This window comes from Salvelinus namaycush, chromosome 10 (assembly GCF_016432855.1).
Source record: "Salvelinus namaycush isolate Seneca chromosome 10, SaNama_1.0, whole genome shotgun sequence".
Lineage (NCBI taxonomy): Eukaryota > Metazoa > Chordata > Actinopteri > Salmoniformes > Salmonidae > Salvelinus > Salvelinus namaycush.
Window position 1 is genome coordinate 30,903,044 of NC_052316.1, and position 22,567 is coordinate 30,925,610.

The 22,567-nt window shown below is 41.7% G+C and overlaps 1 protein-coding gene across 1 annotated transcript in view; it reads left to right on the top strand.

Annotated features, from left to right (window-relative positions):
• The window catches only part of LOC120054302 (adenylate cyclase type 1-like), an 86,951-nt gene that overhangs the window by 41,319 nt on the left and 23,065 nt on the right, over positions 1 to 22,567 (top strand). The window contains exons 4-8 of the mRNA XM_039001717.1: positions 1,241 to 1,368; positions 6,144 to 6,302; positions 7,167 to 7,308; positions 11,787 to 11,942; positions 14,939 to 15,130. Of these exons, the coding sequence (XP_038857645.1) occupies positions 1,241 to 1,368; positions 6,144 to 6,302; positions 7,167 to 7,308; positions 11,787 to 11,942; positions 14,939 to 15,130 (777 nt within the window). The remainder of the gene's footprint in view (positions 1 to 1,240; positions 1,369 to 6,143; positions 6,303 to 7,166; positions 7,309 to 11,786; positions 11,943 to 14,938; positions 15,131 to 22,567) is intronic.

Below are 22,567 nucleotides of genomic sequence, written 5' to 3' on the forward strand. Positions count from 1 at the left end.
GACTGATGCTTCAATATATCCACATAATTTACCTACCTCATGATGCCATCTATTTTGTGAAGTGCACCCGTCCCTCCTGCAGCAAAGCACCCCCACAACATGATGCTGCCACCCCCGTGCTTCACGGTTGGGATGTTGTTCTTCGGCTTGCAAGCCTCCCCCTTTTTCCTCCAAACATAACGATGTCCATTATGGCCAAACAGTTCTATTTTTGTTTCATCAGACCAGAGGACATTTCTCCAAAAAGTACAATCTTTGTCCCCATGTCCCCACACACACACACACACACACACACACACACACACACACACACACACACACACACACACACACACACACACACACACACACACACACACACACACAGACAGACACAGACAGACAGACACACAGACACACAGACAGACAGACAGACAGACAGACAGACAGACAGACAGACAGACAGACAGACAGACAGACAGACAGACAGACAGACAGACAGACAGACAGACAGACAGAGACACTCATCCACACACCACTTACCAGACTTAATATTATGCTAAATACTTCACTATTTAAACACTTGCCTAACAACTCCCCCTTCCCCAAAACAAGTGTACATTTTGGACTATGAATTGTGCCTTCATGTATTATACTGATGCTAAAATGTTTATTATATTCCACTGAGGCATTTACTTTATGTTCATATTCTTATATTTTATCATTTCTTATTGTTGTTTGTCGAGAAGGAACCTGCAAGTAAGCATTTCTTTGGACAGTGTATACCATGTGTATCCTGTACGTACATATGACTAATAAAACTTGAAACTTGAGAAAGGTTTATCATGGAAGCCCTGCAACAGGAAGACATATCATGGAAGCCCTGTTACAGGTTTATCATGGAAGCCCTGTTACAGGTTTATCATGGAAGCCCTGTTACAGGTTTTGACTGAGAAGGACCCTTTTTTTGATCATCACTGTTTGCAATCATGAAAATTCCTGTCTCTCTTCCTCCCCATTTCTTCACCTCTCCATTGTCCTCTGTTTCTCTTCCTCCCCATTTCATCACCTCTCCATTGCTCTCTGTCTCGCTTCCTCTCTCTCCCCACTCTTCCACCCCTCTCTCTTTTCTCCTCTCCCTCTTCCACCACTCTGTCCCCCCTCTCCCCCTCTCTCCTCTACCTTGCTCTTCTCTCCCTCTACCCCTCCTCCCCCTCCTCTTCCCTCACTCTCCCTCTACCCCTCCCCCTCGTCTCTCCAGGAGAACCACTGTAGGCGTATAAAGATTCTGGGGGACTGTTACTACTGTGTGTCAGGTCTGACCCAACCCAAGGCAGACCATGCACACTGTTGTGTAGAGATGGGCCTGGACATGATTGACACTATCACGTGAGTCTGCACTGACCACACACACACACACACACACACACACACACACACACACACACACACACACACACACACACACACACACACACACACACACACACACACACACACACACACACACACACACACACACACACACACACACACACACACACACACACACACACACACACACACACACTCAGAGAGACATAGTGTCACAGTGTTGATCCCATACTCCAAAATGAGAAGCAGAGCAGAGCATTTCTGCTGTTGTGTTGTTTTCCTGTCTTTCTGTTGAGCGGATGGTTGTCAATGCTGGAGCTCATTATCACCCAGGACAAGTGTTGCCATACACACTCCTCTCTCCTCCCTCACCTCTCTCATACACACTCCTCTCTCCTCCCTCACCTCTTTCATACACACTCCTCTCTCCTCCCTCACCTCTCTCATACACACTCCTCTCTCCTCCCTTGCTCATAAATTGTCCTCTCTCCTCACCTCGCTCATACACACTCCTCTCTCCTCCCTTGCTCATAAATTGTCCTCTCTCCTCACCTCGCTCATACACAGTCCTATCTCTTCCCTTGCTCATACACACTCCCCTCTCTTCCCTTGCTCATACACAGTCCTCTCTCCTCACCTCGCTCATACACACTCCTCTCTCTTCCCTCCCTCATTCACATTCCTCTCTCCTCCCTTGCTCATAAATTGTCCTCTCTCCTCACCTCGCTCATACACACTACTCTCCCCCTTCTCTCTCATTTCTCTCTCTTCCATATGGTCCTCTCTTCCTCTCTTCCTCTCTCTATTCCATATGGTCCTCTCTTTCTCTCTCTATTCCATATGGTCCTCTCTTCCTCTCTCTATTCCATATGGTCCTCTCTTCCTCTCTCTATTCCATATGGTCCTCTCTTCCTCTCTCTATTCCATATGGTCCTCTCTTCCTCTCTATTCCTTATGGTCCTCTCTTCCTCTCTCTATTCCATATGGTCCTCTCTTCCTCTCTCTATTCCTTATGGTCCTCTCTTCCTCTCTCTATTCCATATGGTCCTCTCTTCCTCTCTCTATTCCTTATGGTCCTCTCTTTCTCTCTCAATTCCATATGGCCCTCTCTTTCTTTCTCTTCTTGAATTATCCACCCTCTCCCTCTAGATTCCCCTTCTCTCCCTCTATATATACTCATGTGGAGGAAAGGAGAGACTGTGGTGGAAATAGTCCCACTTTATATCCTCAAAGCCATACCACTAAGACAGGGACTGGACACATGCACGCACGTACACACTTCCTTATAAACTCACTCACCGAATCAGCGTATACGTCTATGTTATTCTCTGATGCTTCCCGGAACATATCCCAGTCCGCGTGATCAAAACAATCTTGAAGCATGGATTCCGATTGGTCAGACCAGCATTGAATAGTCCTTAGCACGGGTCCATCCTCTTTTGAGTTTCTGCTAATAGGAAGGCAGGAGCAAAAGGGAGTCGTGGTCAGATTTGCTGAAAGGAGGGCGGTGGAGGGCCTTGGAGTAGCAGTGATCCACTCTTGGAATTAGTGGTGACTCGGGGAACCCCTGAGATCCTCAAGGAACAACTGGAGTTCCTCAAGGAATCATTGCCATTGGTCAATTGTTCATATTTGCACCTTTGGTGTATTTAACCAGGCTAGGCCGTTTTAGCGGCAAAAAGCTTCTGGTGGGGGCGGTGGCTGGGACAATGTAAACAATGTAAGACAAAATGGACAACACAGACAGAAGACAACAGCACATATTCAATAGCAAACAAACAGTGGATATGTGTGTGTGTTTCCTTACATAAGGCAACGCAAGCTAGTAGCTAGAAATAATTGCATTTCTGTTCATCTATTTGTCCTTTGAACTCCTCCAGGGACACCAGGTCCTGGACTTTTAGGTTGCCTTGGAGGGAATTCCAAGACTAGGGGGCTGAAATTACCTTTTTAGAAGCTTGGTTCTCATTTTTGAAACTCTTAGCATAAAACAAGATTGAGACTGGTGTATTGTCATCACATGTTAAGGTTGAACACTGACAGTATTGTAGCTTCAATGATGCTTACAGAGGTGTAGAAATTCCTCAAGAGTCCATGTAAATCCCAAAGTTGTAATAGTTACCATTTTATTCATTTATGTAATTAGCGATGTTAATATTATTATTATATTAGAATATGTAGTGATGGGACGATTCATACCGGAGCACTGATGCTCCGATGCAGTTTTCAAAGCACTACTGATTCAACCATAGATATTAAAACCAGTTGATAGTGATAGCGCTGACGTCATCCATGTATTCCAATGGAAAACTCCTTTTGGCGCATGAAGCCGGAAGTTTTTCAATTTGAAGCGCCAAGGATCATGAAAATAACCATAACTAGCAAAGGATCATGGTCAATGTATTCATTTCAATCCTGCCTGAGAGAGTCAGCCAGAATCCTCTTCGTAGCCAGCCGGCCCGTCATTGGTCTGTGTCAGCACGTAGTGCTGTGTGATGACAAATGTAGTAGTCAGAATGGATCATTATTTAATGATATATCTCCATTTGTTGTGAACTTAAAATTGTTCCCCACACATTTTAGAGCCTAAAACGATCATCTAAAAACAATGTGTTTGGCTGTTCTGGTGATCATAATTTAGATAGGCTTTATAGGGCAGATCAGGGCTTTTGGCACCGCTAGGTTGCTACGCAGTAGCCGACCAGCAGAGCTTGTGACGCTGGGGGCCTGGATTCGACACAACGTAACGATGCTTGTATCGAAGAAACAATACCATGTGATGATGGTGTTAAAAGCTTCGAACGTCACACTACATATCTGTCAAATGTCGGAACTTGGAAGAAAGAATGCCGTCCCCTGCCGGAAGTTTTTTTTTAAATCTAGACATTTCACCTTCTTAGCAGAGGAATCTATTCTGAAATCTTAGCACTGTTTTTTATTTCTCAAACAGTGATTGTAAATGTAAACAACTCTGGTAGTTGCTATTGATAATTATCACATTTTGTTAATATGTAAAAGTGAGTTAAAAAAGTTTAATTCAAACCCAAAGAAAAGTAGTTACCATGTGATAAATGACGTACAAAGCTTTGTTTGGTCCCTCAGTGGATCCCACTGTGGTTTCCAAAACATCGACCTCTGCTGCCAGACATGACTTACAGACTTAGTCTAGATATTCTTCTGTATTTCTCACCTGACAGGTGGCTCAGCCTGAAGAGCAGTGGCGAGTGAGTCTCTCATCTTGTGGAGGTACAGGATTGAATCGATAAAAAAAAAAAAAAAATGTTTTCTTTGATACACTAGCTACATTGTATTTCTAACTTTTAAATGATGAATTTCGATAAGCATAGGCTGTTCAGTTTTTTATTTAACATCCTAAATCATTCAATGGAGCCATCTTTTGTAAATGTTTTTTATTTATTTTTAACTAGGTTGCTCGCTTCAAAGCATAGACAGATAGCTTCAAAGTAACATTACCACGCGATCGATGACTTCGGAAGCGTCATTCGATCACATGCATTTTCGAACGGTGTGTTGCAAAATGCAAGATCCCGCTGATTTCGCCCCGGCAAGGATGCTTTCTTCGATGCAAAGTTGCTTTCAAACACCAACCTCTACTGGACAGCTTATTTACCAATTTACTTAGATTTGTTTGAGGTTATAGTTCCTGAATGGTAGTTCAGCAGGTAGGGATGGGGATTTGGGATCAGACACCAGCATAGGCACAAGATCCAATCCTGGCTATGGTTGAAAAATGATCTTCCCATTGTTGTTCAAATACTTTGTTTTATTTATTGTAGCCTATGGTAGTCTTTTGTCTTCAGCGTCCTAAATAATATCACGGAACCTGGAACCCCACAACTAAAATGAGTGTACCAACGCACACATCTGTCCATTGCGCGACAAAGTTTTGATGGATGCAATGGGAAAACAAGTCTATTTAAACATCAAACATGCTGATATTTATTCCTGACCAGCAGATGTCACTAATATGCACTCTGTTAAACGCTCCGAATAATTAAAAAATTTTCAGCAGAATTTTGTGAAAGGCCCAAAGGGTTCATGAAGCCACAGTTTCCCAGCACTATGTAATATGCATACATATTAAAGGAACATTTAAGTTTGCGGTGTAGAAACTTAGCATGATGAACAGGAATAACATTTAACAAAAAGGGTGTCCAAAAAGAACTGTCTGAAAGCCACGCCTCAAATAAGCCACACCTCCAATTTTCTGATAGACTGTCACCTCTACAATATATTATTAAAGAGGTAAGAAATGTGACCCCTCCCTTCACAATAAGGTTCTGGTTTGAGCTTTTATACAGGGGTTCCTCGAAAACCCTTTTCAGAGGGGTTCCTCGAAAACCCTTTTCAGAGGGGTTCCTCGACGACCCTTTTCAGAGGAGTTCCTCGAAGACCCTTTTCAGAGGAGTTCCTCAAAACCCCTTTTCAGAGGGGTTCCTCGAAGACCCTTTTACACACGGGTTCCTCGAAGACCCTTTTCAGAGTGGTTCCTTGAAGACCCTTTTCAGAGGGGTTTTTCGAAAACCCTTTTCAGAGGGGTTTTTCGAAGACCCTTTTCAGAGGGGTTCCTTGAGGAACCTTTTAAACTGGAAAGGTTCCACTCGTGTGGCAATTTTTAAAACCCCCAAAGGTTCTTCCAGTCACCTTTACTTCTAAGAGTGCATACTCAGGGCCGTACCCGTTGTTAAAGTAAAGGGCAAAAGCATACCACTTGTTAGTTTAAGATTTTAAAGTGATTTACATTTCACAAGGTTTCTATCTCTTCCTAGGTCTGTGGTGGAGGCTACAGAGGTGGATCTGAACATGCGTGTGGGTCTGCACACGGGTCGGGTACTCTGTGGGGTTCTGGGACTCCGGAAGTGGCAGTATGATGTCTGGTCCAATGATGTCACTCTGGCCAATGTGATGGAGGCAGGAGGACTGCCTGGGTATGTATGACTACTGGAAACTATGTCTGAGTCCTAAATGGCTCCCTATTCCCTATATACGGTAATGCACTATTTTTGACCAGAGCCCATGAATAGCCCATATATAGGGAGTAAGGTGTAATTTGGGAAACGCCACATATTGATGACATGGAATGTTTTGTCAAGCTCTTTTGGGGAAGAATTGTCTCGCTATTGAAAGAAAGCCTTGTATCTCCAAAACTGAAACTTCAAAAGCATTTTTACTATTTATGAACATACAGTCACAAAACTACAGAAGCTATTTTTAATGCATTTTATTGGTCCTAGAGTCGTGAAATGTTGAGTGTACAAAAAGGGGATTGCTTTCAATTCAATGCAATTAAAGTATTTTTAAAATTTTATTTAACCTTATTTTTAACTAGGCAAGTCAGTTAAAAACAAATTCTTATTTGCAATGACGGCCTACACCGGCCAAACCCGTACAATGCTGGGCTAATTGTGCGCCGCCTTATGGGACTCCCAGTCACGGCTGGTTGTGATACAGCCTGGATTCGAATCAGGGTGTCTGTAGTGTCGCCTAAAGCACTGAGATGCAGTGCCTTAGACCGCTGTGTCACTCAGGAGCCAAGTAAACAAGAACCAGCTAATGAGCTGAGATAGCAGGGTAGGGATCCATTTCATTCCAATCTCAGTGTGCTCAGTAGATGAACTGAAATGTAATTAATGATTAATGATCTATCTCAAACCTGGAAGAGATGAAAACAGTTTCTGATTCTCCTTTAATGAATTACATATCCATAATTACTCCCCCCACCTCTCTCTCTCTCCACTTTCCCTGTATACCCCTTCCTTCTCATCCCTCTCTCTCTCTCTCTCCTCTCTCAGTAAGGTCCACATAACCAGGACTACTCTAGAGTGTTTGAATGGAGACTATGAGGTGGAGCCTGGCTTTGGCCATGATAGACACGCCTTCCTACAGAAACACAACATTGAGACCTTCTTCATAGTACCCTCCCACAGGCGAAAGGTACACAACCACACACACACACACACACACACACACACACACACACACACACACACACACACACACACACACATTCCAATAACCGTATATACACAAACACACAACCACAACAATCTTACATTGTACCCTCCAACAGACTTAAGGTACACAGTGACTCATACTGTTTTCATCCAAAATGGCACCCTATTCCCTTTATAGTGCACCAGGGTCGATATCCTGGTCCCGCCACCTACACTAGTCCAACATCTCCTGTGCTCCACTCAGAACCTAATGCAGTGGCTGGTTACCCCTCATGTGTGATTTGGTTATGGGTTGCCCAGATCAGTCAACTTCAACTTCCTTTGCACCATTCTGTGTAATCTACTCTAGACAGCGGAGGATTCAACTCCGGAGATCACGCATGATGATTCCACTGAATTATTTATCCTATGAGGTCATTTATCCTATTAAGCTGTGGGTCAGTGTCTCCTAGTCCCAGTAATGCTCTATACATGTGGATCATACATGTGGATCATACATGTGGATCAGACATGTGAATCATACACATTGATCATACATGTGGATCATACATGTGGATCATACATGTGGATCAGACACATAGATCATACATGTGGATCACACACATAGATCATACATGTGGATCATACATGTGGATCATACACATAGATTATACAGGTGAATCATCCTGTCACACTGCTTTCAGTTTAAATCATCTGTTTTTAGTTGTTGTACCTGAAACACTTAATAACCACAAGAGATCTAACGTATCATCTAGAGCAGGCACACACACACACACACACACACACACACACACACACACACACACACACACACACACACACACACACACACACACACACACACACACACACACACACACACACACACACACACACACACACACACACACACACACACACACACACACTGTTTGATCTGACTCATCTTTTAGGACTGATAGTCCTGATGTGATCATTTTATCTCGCTCTCGTCCTCTCACATAACACTACCAGTTATTAGACTCTATCACATAACACTACCAGTTATTAGACTCTATCACATAGCACTACTAGTTAATAGACTCTATCACATAACACTACCAGTTAATAGACTCTATCACATAACACTACCAGTTATTAGACTCTATCACATAACACTACCAGTTAATAGACTATCACATAACACTACCAGTTAATAGACTCTATCACATAACACTACCAGTTAATAGACTCTATCACATAACACTACCAGTTATTAGACTCTATCACATAACACTACCAGTTATTAGACTCTATCACATAACACTGCCAGTTATTAGACTCTATCACATAACACTACCAGTTATTAGACTCTATCACATAACACTACCAGTTATTAGACTCTATCACATAACACTACCAGTTATTAGACTCTATCACATAACACTACCAGTTATTAGACTCTATCACATAACACTACCAGTTATTAGACTCTATCACATAACACGACCAGTTATTAGACTCTATCACATAACACGACCAGTTATTAGACTCTATCACATAACACTACCAGTTATTAGACTCTATCACATAACACTACCAGTTATTAGACTCTATCACATAACACTACCAGTTATTAGACTCTATCACATAACACTACTAGTTAATAGACTCTATCACATAACACTACCAGTTATTAGACTCTATCACATAACACTACCAGTTAATAGACTCTATCACATAACACTACCAGTTAATAGACTCTATCACATAACACTACCAGTTAATAGACTCTATCACATAACACTACCAGTTATTAGACTCTATCACATAACACTACCAGTTATTAGACTCTATCACATAACACTACCAGTTATTAGACTCTATCACATAACACTACCAGTTATTAGACTCTATCACATAACACTACCAGTTAATAGACTCTATCACATAACACTACCATTTAATAGACTCTATCACATAACACTACCAGTTATAGACTCTATCACATAACACTACCAGTTATAGACTCTATCACATAACACTACCAGTTAATAGACTCTATCACATAACACTACCAGTTAATAGACTCTATCACATAACACTACCAGTTAATAGACTCTATCACATAACACTACCAGTTATTAGACTCTATCACATAACACTACCAGTTATTAGACTCTATCACATAACACTACCAGTTATTAGACTCTATCACATAACACTACCAGTTAATAGACTCTATCACATAACACTACCATTTAATAGACTCTATCACATAACACTACCAGTTATTAGACTCTATCACATAACACTACCAGTTAATAGACTCTATCACATAACACTACCAGTTATTAGACTCTATCACATAACACTACCAGTTAATAGACTCTATCACATAACACTACCAGTTATTAGACTCTATCACATAACACTACCAGTTAATAGACTCTATCACATAACACTACCAGTTAATAGACTCTATCACATAACACTACCAGTTATTAGACTCTATCACATAACACTACCAGTTAATAGACTCTATCACATAACACTACCAGTTAATATACTCTATCACATAACACTACCAGTTGTTAGACTCTATCACATAACACTACCAGTTAATAGACTTTATCACATAACACTACCAGTTAATAGACTCTATCACATAACACTACCAGTTAATAGACTCTATCACATAACACTACCAGTTATTAGACTCTATCACATAACACTACCAGTTAATAGACTCTATCACATAACACTACCAGTTATTAGACTCTATCACATAACACTACTAGTTAATAGACTCTATCACATAACACTACCAGTTATTAGACTCTATCACATAACACTACCAGTTAATAGACTCTATCACATAACACTACCAGTTAATAGACTCTATCACATAACACTACCAGTTAATAGACTCTATCACATAACACTACCAGTTAATAGACTCTATCACATAACACTACCAGTTATTAGACTCTATCACATAACACTACCAGTTATTAGACTCTATCACATAACACTACCAGTTATTAGACTCTATCACATAACACTACCAGTTAATAGACTCTATCACATAACACTACCATTTAATAGACTCTATCACATAACACTACCAGTTATTAGACTCTATCACATAACACTACCAGTTAATAGACTCTATCACATAACACTACCAGTTATTAGACTCTATCACATAACACTACCAGTTAATAGACTCTATCACATAACACTACCAGTTATTAGACTCTATCACATAACACTACCAGTTAATAGACTCTATCACATAACACTACCAGTTAATATACTCTATCACATAACACTACCAGTTGTTAGACTCTATCACATAACACTACCAGTTAATAGACTTTATCACATAACACTACCAGTTAATAGACTCTATCACATAACACTACCAGTTAATAGACTCTATCACATAACACTACCAGTTATTAGACTCTATCACATAACACTACCAGTTATTAGACTCTATCACATAACACTACCAGTTAATAGACTCTATCACATAACAATACCAGTTATTAGACTCTATCACATAACACTACCAGTTATTAGACTCTATCACATAACACTACCAGTTATTAGACTCTATCACATAACACTACCAGTTATTAGACTCTATCGCATAACACTACCAGTTATTAGACTCTATCACATAACACTACCAGTTATTAGACTCTATCACATAACACTACCAGTTATTAGACTCTATCACATAACACTACCAGTTATTAGACTCTATCACATAACACTACCAGTTATTAGACTCTATCACATAACACTACCAGTTATTAGACTCTATCACATAACACTACCAGTTATTAGACTCTATCACATAACACTACCAGTTATTAGACTCTATCACATAACACTACCAGTTAATAGACTCTATCACATAACACTACCAGTTAATAGACTCTATCACATAACACTACCAGTTATTAGACTCTATCACATAACACTACCAGTTAATAGACTCTATCACATAACACTACCAGTTATTAGACTCTATCACATACCACTACCAGTTAATAGACTCTATCACATAACACTACCAGTTATTAGACTCTATCACATAGCACTACCAGTTATTAGACTCTATCACATAACACTACCAGTTATTAGACTCTATCACATAACACTACCAGTTATTAGACTCTATCACATAACACTACCAGTTATTAGACTCTATCACAGAACACTACCAGTTAATAGGCTCTTTTATAGAGTTTCTATTATAAAGGCTGAAGATCTTTCTCTAGTACTTAACCACCTCTCTTTCCCCCTGCTTTCCCCCTCTCCCCTCTCTCCCTCCCCCACTCCCTCCCTCCCTCCCCCTCTTTCCTACCTCCCTCTCCCTTTCCCTCTCTTCCCCATCCCCTCTCTCTCCCCCACTCCCTTTCTCTCCACCTGCTCCCTCTATTCCCCCTCTCTCCCCCTCTCCCTCTCTCTCCCTTCTCTCCTCAGATCTTCCCAGGGTTGATCCTGTCGGATATCAAGCCAGCCAAGAAGATGAAGTTTAAGACAGTGTGCTACCTGCTTGTTCAGCTCATGCACTGTAGGAAGATGTTCAAGGCGGAGATCCCCTTCTCTAACGTCATGACCTGCGACGACGATGACAAGGTGTGTGTGTGTGTGTTGCTGTTAGTGTGTGGGTGTTGTGTGTGTGTATTCGTATTTCTGGGAAATAATATGTCTGAGTGCTAAAAACCTTTTAACGGGTTTTTATGTCCAGCTGTGAAATCCTGCTCGGTTTCCTAATCCTGAACACACACACACACACACACACACACACACACACACACACACACACACACACACACACACACACACACACACACACACACACACACACACACACACACACACACACACACACACACACACACACACACACACACACATGCTAATCTGTATCACTCCTATAAACCTCCCTGTGCCAACACACTCATCCACAGAGTAAGTTACAGAAACTTGGTTAAAACCAAGGCAACAGATATCATTGCTAACTCTAACACCAAAACAAACTGCTATATTATAGGGTGGGTGTGTGTTGAAAACTGTGACTCAGTGATGACTCAGTGTGTTATGATTGGTGTGTGTGTGGAGGCATCATTTCTCTGTCAGGAATAGCCCTGTAACTGTGTAATCTTCTAATAACTGTCAGGGCTTTGTCTAGCTCACTGCTAATGCTAGCGTTATGACACCCAACAGTATTACATTGTAGAATTCATTGCTAATGCTAGCATTATGACACCCAATAATATTACATTGTACAACGGGTGGGTCTAATCATGGACGCTGATTGGTTAAAACCAGCCGGTGTCTATTCCACAAGTTACCACCGGCTAAAGCTCTGTTCCATCTCACTGCGTAATCCACTGTCTCATCAGCCCAGCCAGACAATTTATACATTTGTCTGGCTCCATTGTAAAAAGCATCTAGACATTATCTCCCATTTCTTTTAGATTAGCAATTGGTTTTCAATAGCGGAGAGCTGTATAAAATTTGTGGTCTGTCTCTCTGATATTTGCAAAATTGTTTCAATATTTAAATTTGATCTCCATAATAATGTACGTGTAGGGGTCGGGAGTCGGCATGAGACAGACAGGCAGACAGCTTTTCTCAGCCAGTCAAAATAATCATTTTTAAGAACATATACAAAGAAATGTCAATAGAAAACAGGTCAAACGAAACGAAATGCAGCTAGTTTGCGGTCTTTCCAGCTTCAGTTTGAAGTGATTGTGTTAGCTGTGTTGGTGTTGTGTTAGCTGTGTTGGTGTTGTGTTAGCTGTGTTGGTGTTGTGTTAGCTGTGTTGGTGTTGTGTTAGCTGTGTTGGTGCTGTGTTAGCTGTGTTGGTGTTGTGTTAGCTGTGTTGGTGTTGTGTTAGCTGTGTTGGTGTTGTGTTAGCTGTGTTGGTGTTGTGTTAGCTGTGTTGGTGTTGTGTTAGCCGTGTTGGTGTTGTTAGCTGTGTTGGTGCTGTGTTAGCTGTGTTGGTGTTGTGTTAGCTGTATTGGTGCTGTGTTAGCTGTGTCGGTGTTGTGTTAGCTGTGTCGGTGTTGTGTTAGCTGTGTTGGTGCTGTGTTAGCTGTGGTGATGTTGTGTTAGCTGTGTTGGTGTTGTGTTAGCTGTGTTGGTGCTGTGTTAGCTGTGTTGATGTTGTGTTAGCTGTGTTGGTGTTGTGTTAGCTGTGTTGGTGCTGTGTTAGCTGTGTTGGTGTTGTGTTAGCTGTGTTGGTGCTGTGTTAGCTGTGTTGATGTTGTGTTAGCTGTGTTGGTGTTGTGTTAGCTGTGTTGGTGCTGTGTTAGCTGTGTTGATGTTGTGTTAGCTGTGTTGATGTTGTGTTAGCTGTGTTGATGTTGTGTTAGCTGTGTTGGTGTTGTGTTAGCTGTGTTGGTGCTGTGTTAGCTGTGTTGGTGCTGTGTTAGCTGTGTTGGTGCTGTGTTAGCTGTGTTGGTGTTGTGTTAACTGTGTTGGTGCTGTGTTAGCTGTGTTGGTGTTGTGTTAGCTGTGTTGTTGGCTAGCTCCTCTGAACAACAGTGTCCCGATGAGAGAGCACATTTTCTATACCAGGTGATATTGCGCATCATTAGCTCATTGTTATGGGTGTTAATAAATGTCACTACAAAACAGCTTAAACAAATGCAAATGCGGCTAATTTGTTGTTATTCTGGCTGCCCTGTTTGACGTGACTGTAAGTTAGCCGTAGTTGGCTTACTAGCAAGCAAGGCATAAGAACATTGCCAGCCAGTAGTATGGCAATAGAACATTTAGAACAAACGACTTAATGACTGGGTCACATCTCTGGCAACCGAACCGATAGAACGAATGACCAGTCGGCTTGGGTAGCAACCCTAGAGTTGTGTCGGGACTATATCTTGTGGAAGGATGAAATGGTATGAATAAATTCATCAAAATATCTATTTTTTAAAATATTTGAATATGTTGTTAACCCGTTGTATAATAGTGATAATTAAGTGATAATGCCCTCGAAGCCGATGTTTGGAGGATGTATTGGCACGGTTTTCCGTTTGATACACCCACAGTCTCACCGTTTGATACACTAACGAGGGCATTATCAATTGAAGGGAATGTTATTCTTCCCAATACAGTTGGTATACACTCAGTGGCCAGTTTATTAGTGGCTCCAGTGGGCACGCAATCACCGACACTGGGACAATTGAGGAGTGGAAAAACATTGCCTGGTCCGACGAATCCCGGTTCCTGTTGCGTCACGCTGATGGCAGAGTCAGAATTTGTCTTAAGTCCATGGACCCATCCTGTCTGGTGTCAATGGTGTGGGGAATGTTTTCCTTCAAGCTGTTCTGGGGGCAAAGGGGGATCTGACCCGGTACTATATGGGTATACCTAATAAACTGCCCGCTGAGTGTATGTTTCCTATATGCCATGATTCATTATTTATTACAATAACTGTTTGCGACCAAACTATATAAGCTGTAGGACCAACAGTATAAGAACTCATATAACCTTGGAATTAACATTTGTATAAAGGTGGAACGGCCACTTCCAGGTTCTCCTGTGGTTGGGGTTCAAGTCCTTGTGACTCTGATGCTGTCCTAATATTAACACATTGTTCTCTGTCCCGTGTCCCTGACAGAGGCGTGCGTTGCGGACGGCATCGGAGAAGGTGCGTAGCCGGACGTCGTTCTCAGGCTCTGTGCAGCACCCGCCTGGTACACGGGTTAACCGCTACATTGGCCGGCTAATCGAGGCTCGTCAGACAGACTCACAGACCACCGACCTCAACTTCATCACACTCACCTACAGGAACACAGACAGGGAGCGCAGGGTATGTAGAGTACACACACACACGCACGCACGCACGCACGCACGCACGCACGCACGCACGCACGCACGCACACACACACACACACACACACACACACACACACACACACACACACACACACAGTAAAAATTTGCCTTCTCACTGTTTTTCTTTCTCAGTGTGTGGGTGGCAAAGAAGGGGAATGCTTCGTGACTCCCTTCATCTTCTCTCTCTTTCGCTCTTTCGCTCTTTCTCTCTTTCTCTCTTTCTCTCTCTCTCTCTCCTCTCTCGTACTCTTTATTTTTCTCTTCCTTTTCCATTCTCCTCTCTCACTCTCTCCTCTCATTCTCTCTTTCTCTCTCTCTCTCCTCTCTCTTACTCTTTATTTTTCTCTTCCCTTTGCCCTCTCCTCTCCTCTCTCTCTCTTTCTCTCTCTTCTCTCTTTCTCTCCCCCCTTCCCTTCTCCTCTCTCTCTCCCACGCCTGTCATCTTTGGTTGTGGAGTTTAAAGTGATCCACCCACACTCTCAGAAGGGGGTACTGCTAATGATTTGGGAGCCTCTGAGCCACATGCGCCGGTCGGATGCCTTTCTCCTTCGTGTGAGTGGGAGTCTGACACAAAGACACAGAGAAGAGAAGAACTGTGATTGTGTCTATATGTATGTGTGTGTGTATGTGTGTATGTTTGTGTGTGTGCCTGCGTGTGTTGCGTGTGTGTCTGTGTGAGTGCGTGTGTGCAGGGTTGGGTAGGTTACTTTCTAAATGCAATCCGTTACAGTTACTAGTTACCGGTCCAAAACTGCAGTCAGTAACTTAACTTTTGGATGACCCAAACTCAGTAAAGCTATCGGATTACTTTAAGTTACTTTTTGATTACTTTCCCATTAACAGGCAGACAAAGAGAAGAAGAAGACAAAGATACTCTATTAAACGCATTTGCTGTGTCACCATAGTGGTCTCTGACTTGTGGTCATACTCGCTCAGGTGGAACAAACTTAAACAATCTTTTTTCAATGCTGAATTGAATGTCATTGAGAAAACAGAAAGGTGTTGTAATGTATTTTTTAACAAACATTCTTTCTAAAAGTGATCCAAGAAGTAATCATCTAGAGGTCATCTAGTTTTTCAAAAGTATCTAATCTGATTACAATTTTTTTGACGTTACACACTAAAAACAAATGGTTCTATATGTTGCCAAATAAGGGTTCTTTGGCTTGTAACCATAGCGGAACCCTTTTTGGTGCTATATGGAACCTTTTCTTGAATGTACTATAAACAACCATGCTCATAAGCTTCTAAATGGACCCTGTATGGCGCTATACAGAACCTTAAGGTTCTATAAAGAACCATTAAAAAACGGTTCTGGGTTCCGCTATGATTACAACCCTTTTGGGGGCTACAGGGCCTTCAGAAAGTATTCACGCCCCTTGACTTTTTCCACATTTTGTTGTGTTACAAAGTCGGATTAAAATGGATTTAATTGTAATTTTTGGTCAATGTACACAAAATACTCTGTAATGTCAAAGTGGAAGAACATTTCCAAAAATGTATCACATTTATGGAAAATGAAACACTTTCTGGGTAAGTCTCTAAGAGCTTTGCACACCTGGATTGTACAATATTTGCACGTTATTTTTTTATTTATTCTTCAAGCTCTGTCAAGTTGGTTGTTGTTCATTGCTAGACAGCCATTTTCAAGTCTTGCCCTGGATTTTCAAGACGATTTTTAAGTCAAAACTGTTACTAGGCCACTCAGGAACATTCAATGTCATCTTGGTAAATCATTGGTTCGAAACTACAAAACAGTACAAAACAAGAGAACACACATGGTTAATGTTCTGAAAAATATAATATATATACTGTATATTGGTCATATTGGTTATGGCTCTCGAGTGGCGCAGTAGTCTAAGGCACTGCATCTCAGTGCAAGAGGCATCACTACAGTCCCTGATCTAACTGTGATTAGAGCGATGTTGATGTTGTGCTGTGATGCCAGATTCCAGACTGCATTTGCCGATCGCCCATCATCTTCATTCTTCAGTGAGTCGATGGCTTGAATAGTCTCACTGGAAATTGAATGCAATGTTGTGTGTGTGTGTGTGTGTGTGTGTGTGTGTGTGTGTGTGTGTGTGTGTGTGTGTGTGTGTGTGTGTGTGTGTGTGTGTGTGTGTGTGTGTGTGTGTGTGTGTGTGTGTGTGTGTGTGTGTGTGTGTGTGTGTGTGTGTGTGTGAGAGAGAGAGAGAGAGAGAGAGAGAGTAATAATAATGCGTGTTAATGAGTTCCGAGAGCCGGTCTGTTATCCAACGATTAGTTTAATAGCCCGGCTACTGTAGGTGTGAAAATCCCCCCCAACAAGCAATAGCCTCCCCCCGTGTGGTCAACTATTTTAGCACCGTTTCGCGCTGCTCTGAGACAAGCAAGACTACTTAATAAACATATACATTTTAAAACAGATTTTTTTTATTCACCCTGCATTATAATATATAATTGTATAAAAGCCCCTCAGATATTAATTTAGAATCCTCTAATTTACTTAGATCTACTACTGTACAAGGACATTTTATGGATCTGACAGAATTTTCATTTAGATATTCCGGTAAAGAAATGCGTATGTAGAGGGATAACTTTCTTCACCAGTTCTCTTACCATTTTGTAATATTGTGTTGTCGTGTCTTTGGCTATGCCGGATTAAGTGTTATGACATGCTATTCTATAAAATACTTTCTCCGTAATTAATATTACCTGATTGAGCTAATCATGTAAATGTGATTAACTAGAGAGGAGGGGCACCACAAAATAATATTTATAGAGCTGTTATCTTCCGAATAAACTCTTAAAGACCTAATAGTATTTTACATCAATAGCAGTCAATATTAATCGTCACCATATTTCAGTCTCATCTGAAGGTTGTAAATTCTTGGTTATCTTCACAAACCCTGGCTAACAAGTTGAATCAGCAATACAAAATTGGGTTTAATTATTTATTTACTAAATCCCTAACTAAATCACACAGAATTACATATACACAGAATAAATCATACCTTGATTACAAATTACGTCATAAAGGAAAACGTCCCTAACGGGCGGAACAGATATTACAGCTTGTTACACAAAAGAAAAAGGGCTGGGTTTGAGTGAAAGAGCGGGAAGACTGAGGAACAAAGGGCGAAGCTGTGCTATCGTAAATACAATATCTTATGCATTCTAAATTACTGCCCATTTGGAAAAGGAAAATGCAATAAATATTTACTCTGAGCTGTGCTTCGGTAGGTTGGTGATAGATGGAAGGCCGTGTTGCCCAACCGAGTCCTTTGTCCTTTGAAGAATGTCTCTGCTGGTAAATTGGATACGTTGTAGTAACGTCGTTGTGTAGTAGACGGGATACTCTGTCTGTCCTTCCTAACCTGCGTTTGCAGCAGCTGTTGCTAACTCAACGGCTAGGAGGTATCACTTCTGTAGTGAATACGATTTCAAAGTTCATACCAGTCGCAACCAAAGCTCATGCTGAGGTTGGCTTAGTTCTGTAGTTATTATCTGAACCATTCTGACATAGGACCGTCGTCCTCACATCCTCGGAACAGTTGACATGGTATCTGAACCATTCTGACATAGGACCATCGTCCTCACATCCTCGGAACAGCTGACATGTTATCTGAACCATTCTGACATAGGACCGTCGTCCTCACATCCTCGGAACAGCTGACATGTTATCTGAACCATTCTGACATAGGACCGTCGTCCTCACATCCTCGGAACAGATAGTAAAATTTTCGTCAATGGCTTATATAGTGGAGGGAGAAGGGTGTGTCTGAAACGTTTATAACCCATGTCTCTTCACAGGGGCGGGCCACTGGTTGAGCAGAACCCTAAACTTATGAAAACCCAAATCTCTCATTTGGAAGCTAAAATTACATTTAATCTCTTCACAAATAATTTCATATTCAAACATTTGAATTAAACAACAATTCCATGTGAACCCGATACCTCTGATGTGCAGACTTTCCACAGTAGAGTTTATGTCATTCTATCATTGATGAGAATGTGCCAGATGACAACCGAACTGACATAATATACCTTAAGTACCACCGCATATGTTCACTTGGTCGGATTACCAGAATATAGTTCATTTCCCCCCAACTTCTGATGTTCCCAGAATCTCTATGTTAACCAAAGGGGCTTTCTAATTTCACATCAGTAGAGTAGGGAGAGGAAAGGGGGGGAAAGAGGTATTTGACTGTCATAAACCTACCCCCAGGCCAACGTCATGACAGTGTGATTAGCCTACCAGTTGGTGTATTTTGCTCTTCACTATCACAATATTAAACACTTTCAAATGCATTCAGGAAGGAAATCTCTTTAGCCGACATGTTGCGGTTCATCTGATGAAGGATTGACTCGATCTATAAGCCCAGGACGACAGTAAAACGGGCAATAAGATACACTGCAAGAAAGGGAACGCAGGACCTTGTCTTTCAAAGATAATTCGTAAAAATCCAAATAACTTCACAGATCTTCATTGTAAAGGGCTTAAACACTGTTTCCCATGCTTGTTCAATGAACCATAAACAATTAATGAACTTGCACCTGTCGAACGGTTGTTAGAACACTAACAGCTTACAGACGGTAGGCAATTAAGGTCACAGTTATGACAACTTAGGACAGTAAAGAGGCCTTTCTACTGACTCTGAAAAACAGCAAAAGAAAGATCCCCAGGGTCCCTGCTCATCTGCATGAACGCGCAAGGAGGCATGAGGACTATTGCAATGTCCGTACTGTGAGATGCCTAAGACAGCGCTACAGGGAGACAGGACGGACAGCTGATCATCCTCGCAGTGGCAGACCACGTGTAACAACACCAGCACAGGATCGGTACATCCGAACATCACACCTGCGGGACAGGTACAGAATGGCAACAACAACTGTCCGAGTTACACCAGGAACGCACAATCCCTCTATCAGTGCTCAGACTGTCCGCAATAGGCTGAGAGAGGCTGGACTGAGGGCTTGTAGGCCTGTTGTAAGGCCCCCCTTTGTTCAGGGACACATTACACATTATTCCATTTCCACATGTCTGTGGAACTTGTTCAGTTTATGTCTCAGTTGTTGAATCTTGTTATGTTCATACAAATATTTACATATGTTAAGTTTGCTGAAAATAAACACAGTTGACAGTGAGAGGACGTTTATTTTTTTGCTGAGTTTATATACCTGTAGAAAACGGTTGCAGGTCGGAGGGCCATCTAACAAGTGCAGATCGGAGGGCCATAAAGCGAAACAGACCAATGAAGCACGGGTAATCGGTAGGTGTATCTGTGACTCTCTGAGGACTGGGTAGGGTAGGGGGCCCACTCCCTCCACTTCTCCCTTCCCCTGGTGCGGGTTCTGGGCCGGGAGGGATGGTAGGGTGGCTTTGGCTCTCGCCCGAGCTCGGATCCCCGCATCTCCATGAGGCCTGGGCTGCGCCCGACCGGTTCCATGCCCCTTTCCCCGTTAGGCACGGCCGCATGGCGCACCCCCTTTCCCCGTTAGGCACGGCCGCATGGCGTACCCCCTTTCCCCGTTAGGCACGGCCGCATGGCGCACCCCCAATATCAAGGTGCACATGGACCTATTTATATAATGAATGTGATTTCGGCGGGCATAAATTATTAAATATTAAAGCGTTAGACCTCTCACTAAAGGCGTCAGTCATACAAAAGTTTACTTAAAACCGAACTGGTTAGAGTTTATAAGAGTACATGGCCATAAAGGCTAGATCATTTTTCAAGCAGTTCAAACATTCATTGATGACCAGCAGGGTCAAATAATATAAACAGCGGTTATAGAGGGTGCAACCGGTCAGCACTTTAGGAGTACATGCCAGTTGGCTTTTCATAGCCCAGCATTCAGAGGTCAAGACTGCAAGTGCGTGTGTGAGGGAGAGAGAGGATCGAAACACACACAGTAACACGTGGAATATAGCAATACAGTTTAATATGCAGTGCAGATCACCTCCTATTACCCTTCTCAGAGTTTTAAGAATTGTGTTTGTTCAATTATTTTTTGACATTGTGGCATTTAAAGCACGTTGAAGATAGAAGCAATAGGATTTTAAGCAATAGCCTATCCGCGTGTGGTCAACTATTTCACAGTATCGCGCTGCTCTGAGACAAGCATGGGGACTGGTCTTGATAAATCAATGAGATTTTTCTTTTCACTGAATCTCCGTTTGGGTATTGGTTAGACTACAATTAGGGTGTGGAAATGTTAGGATTATTTTGCTTTTAGTACTGTAGCCTTCTCCCGACCGGTCACGTTGTACAGCGCCATATTTGTTGAGGGTTTCCTTTTTCGTTTTTCTTGGAATAGAAACACCATAATATTAATCAAATTAATTAAGCTACATTTCTTAAAATCAATCCCATATACTATGTTCTTACAGAAAAGGTTTTACATTCTCTAGTACAGCCAATATTAAAGACTGTCAAATGGTCAAGCTAGCACTAACTAGCATTAATGGCAACAATGACTGACACTTAAATAACGTGCCATAGAATTCTGCGGCAGCCTGCAAGGTGTGCTGCAGTAAGACACAACTTTTACAGGAAGAACCACTGCATATATGGCCTTGTGGTTTAAGGTAATTGCCCTGCTGAAAGGTGATTGTCTCCCAGTGTCCGTTGGAAAGCAGACTGAACCAGGTTTTCCTCTAGGATTTTGTCTGTGCTTAGCTCGATTCCATTTAAAAAAATAAAAAATAAACTCCCTAGTCCTTGCCGATGACAAACACACCCATAACATGATGCAGCCACCACCAAATATAAAGAGTGGTACTGATGTGTTGTGTTGGATTGCCCCAAACATAATGCTTTGTATTCAGGACAAAAAGTTAATTTCTTATTACTTTACTGCCTTATTGCAAACAGGATGCATGTTTTGGAATATTTTTTGTTCTGTACAGGCTTCCTTCTTTTCACTCTGTCATGTCTGTTAGTATTGTGGAGTAACTACAATGTTGTTGAGCCATCCTCAGTTATCTTCTATCACAGCCGTTAAACTCTGTAACTGTTTTAAAATAACAATTCCTTCCTCTCCGGCAACTGAGTTAGGAAGAGCGCCTGTGTCTTTGTAGTGACTGGGTGCATTGATTCACCATCCAAAGTGTAATTAGTAACTTCACCTTGCTCGAAGGGATATTCAATGTCTGTTTTTTATATATTTACCAATCTACGAATAGGTGCCCTTCTTTGCGAACCATTGGAAAACCTCCCTGGTCTTTATGGTTGAATTTGGGCTTGAAATTCACTGCTCGACTGAGTGACCTTACAGATAATTGTATGTGTGGGGTAGAGAAATGGGGTAGTCATTTAAAAATCATGTTAAACACTATTCTTGCACACAGTGAGTCCATGCAACTTACGTGACTTGTTAAACATGATTTTACTCCTGAACTTATTTAGGCTTGCCATAACAAAAGGGT